At 48.5% G+C, this 13,177-nt stretch overlaps 1 protein-coding gene across 3 annotated transcripts; it reads left to right on the top strand.

Moving 5' to 3' along the window:
- Positions 1–399: 399 nt before the first annotated feature.
- On the top strand, positions 400–9,145 carry CHPF2 (chondroitin polymerizing factor 2). Of its 3 annotated transcripts, none has more exons than XM_073334995.2 (5): positions 400–973; positions 1,365–2,289; positions 4,937–5,501; positions 5,966–6,148; positions 7,707–9,145. In XM_073334995.2, exons 2-5 carry the CDS (start codon positions 2,012–2,014, stop codon positions 8,967–8,969), a joined length of 2,289 nt encoding a protein of 762 aa, XP_073191096.1. In that variant the 5' UTR covers positions 400–973; positions 1,365–2,011; the 3' UTR covers positions 8,970–9,145. The 3 variants fall into 3 exon arrangements, with proteins under 3 accessions (XP_073191096.1, XP_073191095.1, XP_073191098.1); XM_073334994.1 differs by having other exon boundaries at positions 400–618; XM_073334997.1 differs by having other exon boundaries at positions 400–618; positions 1,558–2,289.
- Positions 9,146–13,177: the final 4,032 nt, after the last annotated feature.

Here is a 13,177-nt window from a genome sequence, read left to right on the forward strand (position 1 = left end):
GCGGCGGAATCAGGCCCGCGGGCCCCCGGTGCCGACGGGAGCCGGCCCCGGCCGCTACAGGGCAAGGGCCGCTGCGGGAGGCAGCGACGGGAGCTTTTGCAGCCGGTCCCGCGGGAGAAGCCGCCTCAGCCCCGGAGCTCGGAGGCCGGACCGCGGGGCGGGGCGGGACGGCTCGCTTCACCCCTGGCTGCGCCCCCGGCCGCGCCTTCCCCGCCTCCGGCCGGGCGGCCCGCGCGCAGGGCCGGCGCAAGGGCCCGGCCGGGGCGCGGCGCGGCAGGACCCGGGGCGGGGCCCCGGCGCGGGGGCGGGGCCGAGGGCCGGCGGGGCGTGGCTGCAAAGCGCAGGGAGCGGCGGCGGCTCTGGGCGTGAGGCCTGCGCACGCGCACTGAACCATAGAGTCGGCGGGGTCTGGCGGAGAGAGCGACGCGGGAGGGACCATCGAGAGGGGAAGAGGAGGGAGCGGGGCTGGCGGGAGGCGGCTGAGCTGGCGGCTGTCGGACGCGAGCGATGCCAGCCTGACCCGGCGCCCCGAGCTGCTGCGCGCCCCCGGCTCCTCCTGCCTGGCCGGGAGCCGAGCCTGGCCCGGGCCCGGGCCCCTGCGGCGGGAGCGTCCGGCAGGTAGCGGGGAGCGGCCCCAGCAGGGCGATGCCTGGGCAGGCGGGGGGCCAGGCGCTGTGCTGGGGCCTCGCTCCCCTCCCTCAGCTGGAGCAGGGCTGCCCCCGGAGCCCGGGAGACCGGGGCTCGCCAGCCGCCCCTTCCCCCCCCGGGGCAGAACCGGGGACGTTTCTCTGGGACCTTCCCTTGCGCGGGCCCGGGCTGGACCGCCCAGGCCTCCCCGGACACGTTTTCTCCTCGCACGGCGCCTTGCCGGTGGGATTCAGCCCTGCCTTGGAGGAGCTCTAGGGAAAAGAGGAGAACTCTTTCTCCAGGCCCTAGTCCACCTGTTCCCGCTCTGCTGAAGCTACCAGCTAAGGTCTGGGTGCTGAGTTATGTTGAGCATATTTGTCCAGTAAGCGTGGCACTGGAACACAGGCTTTAGGGGTGGAAAGCCCAGTATCCTCACCCAGCCAGTCTGCCCAGCCTGGGGCTGCACTGGAACTTGTACTTTAAGGGGAAAATCCCCCGTCACCCATGTCCCTCCACTACCTCTGCTGAGGGCCTCATCCTTTCCCATGCAGGAAGTGCTAGCCAGTCTCCCTGGCATTGTCTCAGAAGTGGAGCCTCTGACCTCTCTCTTAGCAGGGGGTGAATGGTAATCCCAGCTCTGGAGTTTAGGGTATCCTAACCTTAATCTGAGTCTGCACAGTTGTCACTGAGGCAGATTCAATCCTGCAGTTCTGGTTGTTCAGTTTCCCTCTCTCTAGGTAGCCTGGATGGGACCATCAAAAGTGCAGCAGCTTGGAACCAAGAAACAAGCAGGTGGGACAGGCTCTCATGCTGTTAGCCTGAGTCACCACTGAGACACTGTCCACCAGCTGCAAAGGGTCAGTGTTTCATGTTGCCAGATGTTATTCCAGGGGACCTGAGCATTGGTTTCTTTCTCCCTCTGCTCCTAAGGCTCCTGTACTTGGAAGTTCAGGAAACTTTCTGATTCCATCCCATGTGAGAAGTGTTTGTATCTTGAAGTCCCTGGAGCTGACTGGATTCACAGATCTCAGGGCTGGAGCACTGTCTGCCTCACCTGTCAAGGAGCTGGGAATGACTTTCCACATCCCCAGGCATGGACACTACCTGGGGCTCATTTAATTTTCTTTCCAACATGAGCCATATTGCCAAATTCTCTGAACTTTGTGGTTTATCCTCTGACACTGTTACACACTCATGACTGAGCTAGATCTGTGGCCTACTACTGCCTTTAAGTGAGACATCGTGCCTCTCATGCGTCTGGATCACTGTTTTCTAACTCTCTCAGGTTTTGGTGCATTTCTAGATCTCCCTTCGTCCAGATTTTTTGAGATTCTAGATACTTTCTTGTTGAAGATTCTGCGTATTGTTTCATGATAGCTCTGCCATGCGTCTGGCTACTCTCCTTGCCTTCCTGCGGCCTGCACTGCCACTCATCCTGGGTCTCTCCTTGGGATGCAGTCTAAGCCTGCTGCGCGTCTCCTGGATCCAGAGTGATGGGGAGGATACTTGCATGGACACAGGGGTAAATAATGGGCTGTTTGCAGGGAAAATGCAGCAGGACACTGTTCCTGGAGAAAGGTCAAGCCAGAATGATGAGGACTTCAAACCCAGGATTGTTCCCTACTACCGAGACCCCAATAAGCCTTACAAGAAAGTGCTCAGGTAAGAGATGCTCCTTTTGAGCAAGTCATTGTGAGGTGAAGGTGACCACCTGTGTCTAACATGGGGTCCCATCAGCTGTTACGGGCTAAACAGGGTCAGACTGGGTTAGTTGGTTGAAACTATAATTAAATATAGTATAATAAAATGGCTGGAAGATTATGATGTGACAAGGTATAACCAGCACAGTTTCTCCAAAGGAAAATTGTCTCCCACTAATGTATTAGAATTCTTTGAATGTGGAAAAGTGGCAGATAAAGGAGAAGCGGTTGACAACTTAGTTCAACTTTCAAAATGGCTTTGATAAGATAGGCTACTAAAGAAATTAAATAGTCCAGGGGTGAGAGGCAAAGTCTTCTTATGGATCCCTCAATCTTCTTGCTGCTGTTTCCCTGGACTGTTCCTTACTAAGCCTATAAGGAGGCCTGTCCCACAACCTGTCTGAGTTCACCCTTCTCCCAGGGCTAGGACTCTCAGTGCTCCCTCCTGGAATTCCCCAATAAATCCCAAAGTAAAAGTGTAAGCTTAAATCCCCTCCTACCCTTCTTAGGCTTGATCTTTTATTCTTCTCTTAGTCGTCAATTGAATGTCTGCCAGGGCTGTTTCCATTCTCTGATCCCAGAGAGCAACTGCAGAGTTCCTAACTCTCTCCCTGCAGTACCCTTCATCTTCTTATGCTTTATGGTGAAGCTGACTCGTCTACTGAGTATAACCATCACCTACTATATTCCCCATACATCCATGCCACTATGCTCTCTTACCCTGCTGAGTATCCTTAAAAAAATATAGTAGAGCTTTTTTAATGTTACCCCACTTTCCTAAAACACTCACTAAGCCCCTCCTACTAAATTCAGCTATCACCCCTTCTGTCACAGACTTCCTCTATTTATACTGATTCCCACTTCTCTCAGTTAAGATTCATGAGTCATTGTGACTGGCCAACCCTGCAGGTGTGGCCAGGCACTTTTTAATTGAGCTCCCAAGCTCCAGTTTTAACCCTTTTCATTACAGTGTTGGGTAGACACCCCACCATAGAGATGAGCAGTAAAGTACCAAAATTTGCAGATGATGTTACTTTTATTAGTCAAGACCAGAGCAGACCATGAGAAACTTCACAGAGACTGTATCACACTAGATGAATAGGCAACTTAATGGCAAAGTGAATTCAGTGTTGCTAACAGCAAAGCAGTACACATTGGAGGGGGGAAAAACCTACTCATACCTTACACAGTTCAAAATCAATTCAGGAAAGCAACCTGGTGTCATTATAGACAGCTGCATGGAGATCTCTGCTCAGTCTGCAGATGCAGTCAAAAAAAGCAAACAAGATGTTCGGTTACATCAGGAATGGAATGGAGAATAATAAAAAAAATTAATGCATTTCTATAAGTCAATGGCATGGCCTCATCTGGGTATTGTGTGCAGCACATTGTAGAATAGAGGGGGTTCAGGGAAGGAAGACAAGAATGATTAGGTGATGAAAAAAACTTTTCCTATGATGTGGCTGAAAAGATTGGGACTGTTACCTCAGGAAGGAGACAAGTGGGGACATGATTAAAGGATATAAAATAATGAAGGGTCTAAAGAGAGATCAGCAACTTCTGTTCTCCCTGTCTCAAAACACACACACAAAAAAAGGGGACATTCAATTAAATTAAAAGGTGGGAAAGTCAAAAATGATCAAAGGAAATACTTTTCACTCAGTGCCACAGGATGTTAATGAGGCCAAATTTCTTATAGTGCTAACATAAATTTTGGAAGAAATATTTAACCTCATGCTTCAGGGTTAAAACCAGTCAAACTACTAGTGATTAGAAGACTTCTTGCAGCTTCCTCTGATACCGGTGGTGCTGGCCATCCTTAGAGACAGGACAGTGGACCAGATGGACCTTGGGTCTGATCCAGTCTGGCAATTTCTATGTTCCTAGTACTTGGATAGGAAACAGAGGTTTCAGGGAGCAGTGTTGGGGGCTTGGTAGTGAGTGCACTCCCTGTTTAGTGAGTGCTGATCCTAATGCTATCGTATGGCACTCAGGGGTGCTATACTGCTGGGTGGGTAGATCCCTCAGGGTCAGTTTCCTCTCTGAGTTGGTGCTGCCAGACTGCTACCTTTCAAGTATGATATAAAAGCAAGATCTTGATCATCTGTGGTCATTAAAGATCCTGTGACACTTTTGCAGGAGTCAAGATGTAATCGCCAGGGAATCCAAGGATCTCTCATATATTTACATTTTGCCCCCTTGAACTTCCCCCCTACAATTTCTATTGAATGCAATAGTTAGCTTCACTTCTTGCCCTAAACTGTTGTTCAGGATTGCTGTGTGGCTGTTAAACCACTGCTGCATCCCAGCCCAGAGGGGGCAGTCTTTCATTAGTGGGTGATGCCATCTCTCTGTATAGTTGGATACAAGTGTTAGGATGCTAACTGGCTTTGATTTCTGTGAAGTAGGAAGATGCCTAAAAAATGTGAGATTGTTAGTAATGTGTACACACAGCTGAGCCCTAAGTCAGAGCTTTGAAAGGAATCTGATTACTCAAAACATCAAGGGGGTATGGGTGCCCCCTCTATCTCTGATGTGAATATAGGGATAGATCTGTTTCTTTCCCTTCTCCCAGCTGCTTGTGTTGTAACCATGGCTTTTCCCTGCAGGACTCGCTATATCCAGACAGAGCTGGGCTTCCATGAACGGCTCTTTGTGGCTGTGCTCACCTCCAAGGCAACCATGAACACACTGGCTGTGGCAGTGAACAAGACCGTGGCCCATCACTTCCCACACTTGCTATACTTTACGGGGTTGCGCAGTGCCAAGGTGCCACATGGCATGGCATTGGTGTCACATGGGGACGAACGCCCCGTCTGGCTGATGTATGAGACCATGCGCTACATCCATCAGCACTTTGGGGGTGACTATGACTGGTTCTATGTCATGCAGGATGACACCTATGCCCAGGCCGAGCAGATCAAGGCCCTGGTGACACACCTAAGCATTAATCAGGATGTTTACCTAGGACGGGCTGAGGAGTTCATTGGGGGGGATGAACAGGCCCGCTATTGCCATGGTGGCTTTGGCTACTTGGTTTCCCGGAGCCTGCTGCTCAAGTTGCATCAGCATCTGGACAGCTGCCGTAATGAGATTCTCAGTGTGCGCCCGGATGAATGGCTGGGACGCTGCATCATCGACTTCCTGGGCATCAGTTGCATCTCCCAGCACCAGGTATTGTCCCTCCAGGATTTAGGGCACAGCCTCAACCCAATAGACTCCACACCCTCACAAGCCTGTGTCATAGGGTAAAGGGGTGAGTGCCCCCAAACCTATGCTGCGAAGTACTGGGAAGAAAGAAAGTGTGGGGTAGCAGCATGGAACAAGAGCCCAGCTTCACCCTCAGCACTTGGGAAGTGGAGCTAGACTGACATTTGAGAGAACAGATTTAGTCAGATTTCATCAATTTCACAGTTTTTCAAGGGGGTGGGAAGCAGCCTGGGATAGAAAGAAACAACAAGGAGATCTGAATTCTCCTATGATCTATGAAGTGAGGAGCAGAGAGTGAAACCCCCTCTCGTGCCCACATGTTTGTCTCTCTGGGTCTCACCCCCTTCAGAGTGAGTGGGTGGGGGAGGGAGGACCCAGTGTGAGTCCCAGGGTTCCTAACCAGTCTCCCTGAGTCTTATCCATTTCAGGGCCAGCATTACCGCTCCTATGAACTGGCCAAAAATGCAGACCTAGAGAAGGAGGAGGGTGAGGACTTCCAGGCGGCGCTCACTGTGCACCCTGTCTCTGAGGGGACCCTCATGTACCGACTGCACAAGCATTTCAGCAGGATCCAGCTGGACAGAGCCTACCAGGAGATCCAGCAACTCCAGGTATCTGGGTGGGGGAACACTGATGGGGAACCTAAGACAGAGATGGAGTGAGGTTAGACAGGATCTCTTTTTTTCAGGTCTGTGAGGGAACAGAGAATCTCTGACAGCCAGGCAGTGGCAGACTCCTCTATGGAAATAGCCCCTGCACAAGGAGGGTGTGGTATCAGAATCACTACTGTCCTGGACCACCAAGGATTCAGGAAGCTCTAGGTAGAGAGGAGGGATCAGGCCATTTGCCCCTCTGGGGTTGGAGAGGGGGGCAGAAAGAGGGACCAGACCACTTGCCTCTCCAGGAGAAGAGCATCTTCAGACACTGACTCACCAACCTAGTGAGGAGAGCTTTAAACTAGATTCAGAGGGGCAGTTGACAAAAGCCCACAAGTAGATATTAAAAAAAAAAAAAAAAGGTGACCTTAACAGAGGGCTAGCTGTTGGGAGCAGGGGATGAAAATTACAGTAGGGTCATAGGAACAACAAGAGGGAAAACAGTGAAGGAATCTGCTCAACATTATAGATGTCTATACACAAAAGCAAGGAGTATGGAGAATAAACAGGAAGAACTGGATGTAATAGTACACAAGCTAAGTTATGGCTTAATTAGCATCAGACTTGGTGGGATAAATCTCATGACTGGAATATTGGTATAGAGGGTATAGCTTGTTCAGGAAGGAAAGATGGGGCGAAAGAGAGGAAATGTTGCATTACACAGCGAGAATACATACACTTGTTTTGAGTCCACAAGGAGGTAAGAGGCAGATAAGTTGAAAGCTGCTGGGTTAAGATAAAAGGGAAAGAAAATAGGGGCAATGTCATGGTAGGGTTTGAGTTAGAAAAATCAAATGGAAGAATACAAAATAGGGAATAACTGACTAGGTGGTAGTATTGCTGAAAAGTATCTGAGGGTTATAGTGGATTATAAATTCAATATGAGCCAACAATGGGATGCAGTTGTGAAAAGGCTAATATTCTGGGGTGTAGTAATAGGAGTGTCATGTGTAACACATGGGAGATATTTGTCCCACTCTACTTGGCATTGGTGAGGCCTTGGCTGGAGTACTGTGCCCACTGTTGGGTGCCACACTTTAGGAAAGATGTGAACAAATTAGAGTCCAGAGAAGAGCGATAAAAAGGATAAAATATTTAGAAAACCTGAGGAAAGGTTAAAGTGGGCATGTTTACTCTTGAAAAAAGAAGACTAAGGGTGGGGGGACCTTATAACAGTCTTCAAATATGTTAAGGGTTGTTATGAAGAGCATGGGGATCAATTGTTCTCCATGTCCACTGAAGGTAGGACAAGAAGTAAAGGGCTTAATATCTGCAGCAAGGGAGATTTAGGTTAGATATTAGAAAAAATCTGATTATAAGGGTAGTTAAGCTCTGGAACAGGCTTCCAAGAAAGGTGGACGTATTTAAGAACAAGTTGGACAAATACCTGTCAGGGATGGTTTGGGGTATACTTCGTCCTGCCTCAGCGTGGGGACTGGACTAGGTGACTTCTCAAGGTCCTTTCCAGCCCTACACGTTTGATTCTATAAATAGCAGTGTACTTTCTTCACAGATGCAGATCAGGAATCTGACATCGCTGACACCAGCCCGCGAGGGGGGGCTGACATGGCCCATAGGCATCAATGCTCCCTTTGTCCCCAAATCCCGCTTTGAGGTGATTAGCTGGGACTACTTCACAGAGCAGCACCTCTTCTCCTGTCCCGATGGCTCCCCCAAATGTGAGCTGGCTGGAGCCAGCAAGGCCGATGTTAGTGACATCATTGAGGCAGCACTCCAGCATCTCAACAGCCGTTACCAGCCCCAGCTTCGTTTCTACAAGCAACAATTGCTGAATGGCTACCGGCGCTTTGACCCCACACGGGGCATGGAGTACATGCTGGATCTCTTGCTGGAGGCTGTAACCCAGAAGGGCCACAGCCATGTTCTGGCTAAGCGGGTGAGTCTAGTGCGGCCCCTCAGCAAGGTAGAGATCATCCCCATGCCCTATGTGACAGAGGCCACACGCGTGCAGCTGGTGCTGCCCCTGACCGTGCAGGAGGTGGACTTTGTCAGCAACTTCCTGGACACGTTTGCCATGAACACGCTGGACACACATGACAATGCCCTGCTAACCCTGCTCTTCATCTACCAGCCTTATGATGCTCAGCGGGTCAGCCAGCTGGATGTCTTTGCTGGGGTCAAAGCTATGGTGGGAGAGCTGGAAAAACGGTATGCAGAGGTGAAAATTCCCTGGATCAGCGTAAAAACTGAGGTGCCATCCCAGGTGAAGCTCATGGACATAGTGTCAAAGAAGCACCCTGTGGACACCCTCTTCTTCTTGGCCAGCGTTTGGACAGAGGTTAACACGGAGTTCCTGAATCGCTGCCGCATGAACACCATCAGCAACTGGCAGGTCTTCTTCCCAATGCACTTCCAGGAGTTCAACCCAGTGCTGATGTACCATGGCGAGCAGGCCTCCTCCTCCAGCACTGACTTCCTGAGGGATGGGCACTTTGACCGTCATGCCTTTGCTGAGGCTTGTTTCTACAACTCTGACTACATGGCAGCACGCACCAAGCTGGCAGCTGACATTTTGGACCGGGACGAAGTGCTGGAGAGCATGGAAGTATTTGATGTCTTCCTTCGCTACTCTGGCCTGCACCTGTTCCGGGCTGTGGAGCCAGGGCTGGTGCAGAAATATATGCTGAGGAGCTGCAACCCCCGGCTGAGCGAGGAACTGTATCACCGCTGTGTGCTCAGTAACCTGGAGGGGCTCTCCTCCCGCTCGCACCTGGCCATGGCCCTCTTTGAGCAGGAACAGGCCAATAGCACCTGAAGGACCAGAAGCTACTAGTGGTTCCCCAGCACCTTAACACTTGCACCTTCACCCTCCTTCCCAGCCCCAGTCCTGCCCTGGGAAAGATGGGTGTGTGAGGCCAAGGGGCGGGCAGGGCAATTGAAAAATTTGGTTTCATAGGAAAAGTAATTAAAGTTTCTTCCCATGCAAATTAACTTGGTTCCTCACAAATTATCACAAGTTTCTTCTCATATGGTACAGTGACACTCCCACAGAGTGGGTTGTGGGCGTGACGGGGAGGGAACTATAAGATTACTGCCAATCTACACTTAGCCACATAAAACTCACCCAAAGCGCTGTTAGGAGCAGGGGATGAAAATTACAGTAGGGTCATAGGAACAACTGGAAATAAGTTGTAAATAAGAGACCTGAATCAGAACAAGAATGCCTTGACTGCATATTAATGTATGCACTGTCCCCATTCTCTGACACACTTGGATTCCCTGATGTGTTCACTGCTGCAATCACACAAATACCTCTTGAACCCTGGCTTGTTAGTGGTGTACTATGTTTTCCTCTTGGGATTCCTATTCTTTCACTCCATTAAGATGCAGCTTCTCTAGACCAATGCTGAAAATTCACTTTAGAGCCCAGAGGGGGGAAAAAATTGCCAGCTGCCCTCACCATAGGGTGACCCTGTACTAAATCTGAATGTCAACTAATTTAAATTCAGTGTAGATGTAGCTGTCGGTCCCAGGATATTAGAGAGACAAGGGGGGTGAGATAATATCTTTTATTGGACCAACTTCAGGTGGTGAGGAAGACAAACTTTTGAGCCATACAGAGCTCTTCGTCAGGTGAAGAGGAACTCCATGTGGCTTGAAGTTTGTGTTTCTCACCAACAGAAGTTGGTCTAGTAAAAGATATTACCTCACCCAACTAAGTCAAATATCTTACAGAAGTCATGGACCTAGTGAGGGTGAGCTAACAGTTGCTTAGTCCCATTCAGATGTGTGTTTGTCAGGAGCCAGACATGGCTGGTGAACATGCATGGAAGGAGACGTAGTCCTGGGAGAGCATGCATAGGGGAGTTCAGGCAGCTAGAGTGTATTGACTTCGGGATGGGGGAGCCTGATCAAAGGTATATGGACAAGGGGCTAGAATATGAGTCTTACAGCGATTCAGTCTTTTAGAATGGCTGCCCTCCACCCCGCGGCAGCCCAATTCAGGCTGCATAAAGTGATGCATTAGCTGCTTTCTGCTGCTTCTTTTCTGTCCTATCTAGATTATTATACTGTGCTTTTTACTATGGTGTCTGATGCCTTCTCTCTGAGGCTTCAGTTTTTAAGATGTACACAAGGGTATCCCAAGAGGAGACCTTAGTGAGACTGCAGCAACTCTTTTGGGCATTGAATCTGTATCTGTCTGCTACTCTTGCTCTCTGCCCCTTCTTCAGTTGGGAAGAACCTTTGCTGAGATGAGGGGGTATGCACTTGCCACTCTGCTCCTTCTCTAGAGCTGTTGAGAGCAACCCCCCTGTCACTCATCCAGTGGTGGTTATAGATGGTAACTCCTCATCCACTGTAAATGAGATGCCCATCTGGTGACACAAAATGCCCAGCTGCTGAGACTGTCAGCTAATACAGGAGCTTATGTGAGCTTCACAATACCCATGGAGACCTGTTAGAACAGAAGTTCTCAAACTTTTGTACTGGTGACCCTTTTCAGATAGCAAGCCTCTGAGTGAGACTCCCCCTTATAAATTAAAAACACTTTTAATATATTTAACACCATTATAAATGCTGGAGGCAAAGTGGGGTTTGGGGTGGAGGCTGACAGCTCGTGACCCCCAATGTAAGAACCTTGTGATCCCCTGAGGGGTCCTGACCTCCAGTTTGAGAACCCTTGTGTTAGAATATTATCCCTCAAATGCTACAGACCTTTGACTTGATTGTTAACCTTGCTAGCTAAGCTGTTTGTTAATCTGGGAAAGGAGCCGTCTGCAGGGATGATGCCCTGCTCCTTCAGATCACTGGGGGGGTGACTGGTTCTTCTGCAGGATGTATGGGTGCCATGGCAACTCTGCTGCTGTGCACACTGTGCTCATGACATGGCACTACAGGGGTAGGATCACCCTATGGTGAAGGCAGCTGGCAATGCTTTTTCCTCTCTGGGCTCTAAAGTGAACATTCTGAACGGGGCTAGGGAAAACCGAAATATACTGAGCTAGGGAGGTGGTATACAGCCACCTAAGTTAGTTAGCTGTGTCACTGGCGGTGTATTTTTTTCACACCGCTGACTAGAATAGCTGTGCCAGTGTGAGGCACATAAGGCCATGTCTACACTACAAACTGGCCAACACAAGCTATGTGATTGTCGTGCAAGTGTGCAGGGCCACTAACCATCTGCTGTGCAGGACTGTGACTCAGCAATGTGCAGGACATGGATGGATTTGCAGCAATAGGTTTCTCAAACAGCAGTGGGGCATTAGTCTGCACACAAACCCCTATTTTCACAATTTAGTCTTAAATCAATTTTCACCTCTATTCTACTTCAGACAGAATTATTGGCACTTACAGTGTCTGGCCATACATTTATGGCAATAACAGACAAGACAGAATTGGTAAATGGGCCCAAGTTACCACATTCTGCGGCATTAGGAAGTACTTCCATCTTCCATGATACTTATCGCCTTCTCTGATCCCTTGATCTGGTCCTTCAGTCCCATTCTTTAGTTTCTGCTCTAGTGTATCTCCAGTTTGAGCCCATGTTCACTTAAGTTTTTTATACATAATCTTTATCCAATTGGGTTGCAGCATATCAGTCCTTTGGATTTTAGGTAACCCGTACATTATGCCTGCTCAAGCTTCAATTACCCAATAGCTGGTAACATTTGTGGATGGCAAAAAGATTGGCGGATTGGTAGATGAGGACAGGACAGTCACACACAGTGATCTGGACCACTTAGTAAACTGGGTCCATTCAAATAAAATGCAGGCCATACCTACAGAGTGGAGGATCGTTTCCTGGAAAGCAGTGACAGAACAGGATTTAGGGGCCACAGTGGACAAGCAACAGAACAGAAGATCCCAGTGTGATCCTGTGGCAAAAAATGGTAATGCAGTCCTTGAATGCATAAACAGGGAGTGATGAGTTGGAGCAAGGAGATGAGTTTACCTTTGTGTGCACTGTTAATGAGATCAATACTAGAATACTCCATACAGTTTTGGTATCCACATTTTTAGAATCATGTTGAAAAATTGAAGCAGCTGCAGAAAAGAACCGCAAAAATATGAGGGCTGGAGAACATGCCTTATACTGAGACACTTAGTGAGCTCAATCTGTTTAGTTTATCAAAAAGACAATTGAGAGGTGACTTGATTACAGTGTTCAAGTACCCCCACAGGGAGGAAAGACTGGGTGCTCTAGCAGAGAAAGGCAGAGCAAGGAACAGTGTCTGGAAACAAGCCAGACAAATTCAAATTAGAAATAAGGCATAATTTTTTAGCAGTGAGGGTGATTAACCATTGGAACTTGATCACATTTATAATGTGCAAATAGAATGAAGTCCAGACCAGTAATATACACACACACTTGGTGCTTTAATAGGACCAGTTTCACACAGCTGAAAAAATATGAGCCAAACCAGCAGGAAAGAAGAATTAAATCAGAAAAATGTAAATGATATTGGGAATCATTTAAGAATATCTTACTAGATGCCCAAAAAGCCACAATCGAGGGAAATGGCCATACTGGTTAAAACACTGACCTGGTTTAGAGGGGAAGTGAAGAAAACTATAAAATAGATAACAAATGGAAGAAAGGGAAAGTTGATAGTAATGAATATAAATCAGAAGTTAGGAATTGTAGTGAATTGACAAGGGAATCAAAGGACACAAGGAGAAATTTATGGCCAACAATGTTAAGGACAATAAGATATATATTAGGAATAAAAATAATCCTATGAAATTGGTCCAGTGCTAGATGGAAATGGTAGAATTATCAAAAATGCAGGAAAGCCTACATATTTCTGTTTCAGTACATATTTCTGTTCTGTATTTGGGGAAGAAAAAGTTGATTCAGTCTATTCATATGGTGATAATTTTCCATTCCTCTAGTATCTCTGGAGGATGTTAAACAGCAGCTACTAAAGGCAGACATTTTTCTAACAAGAAAAGGAGTGCTTGTGGCGCCTTAGAAACTAACCAATTTATTTGAGCATAAGCTTTCGTGAGCTACAGCTCACT

This window comes from Lepidochelys kempii, chromosome 2 (genome assembly GCF_965140285.1).
Source record: "Lepidochelys kempii isolate rLepKem1 chromosome 2, rLepKem1.hap1, whole genome shotgun sequence".
Taxonomy (NCBI): domain Eukaryota; kingdom Metazoa; phylum Chordata; order Testudines; family Cheloniidae; genus Lepidochelys; species Lepidochelys kempii.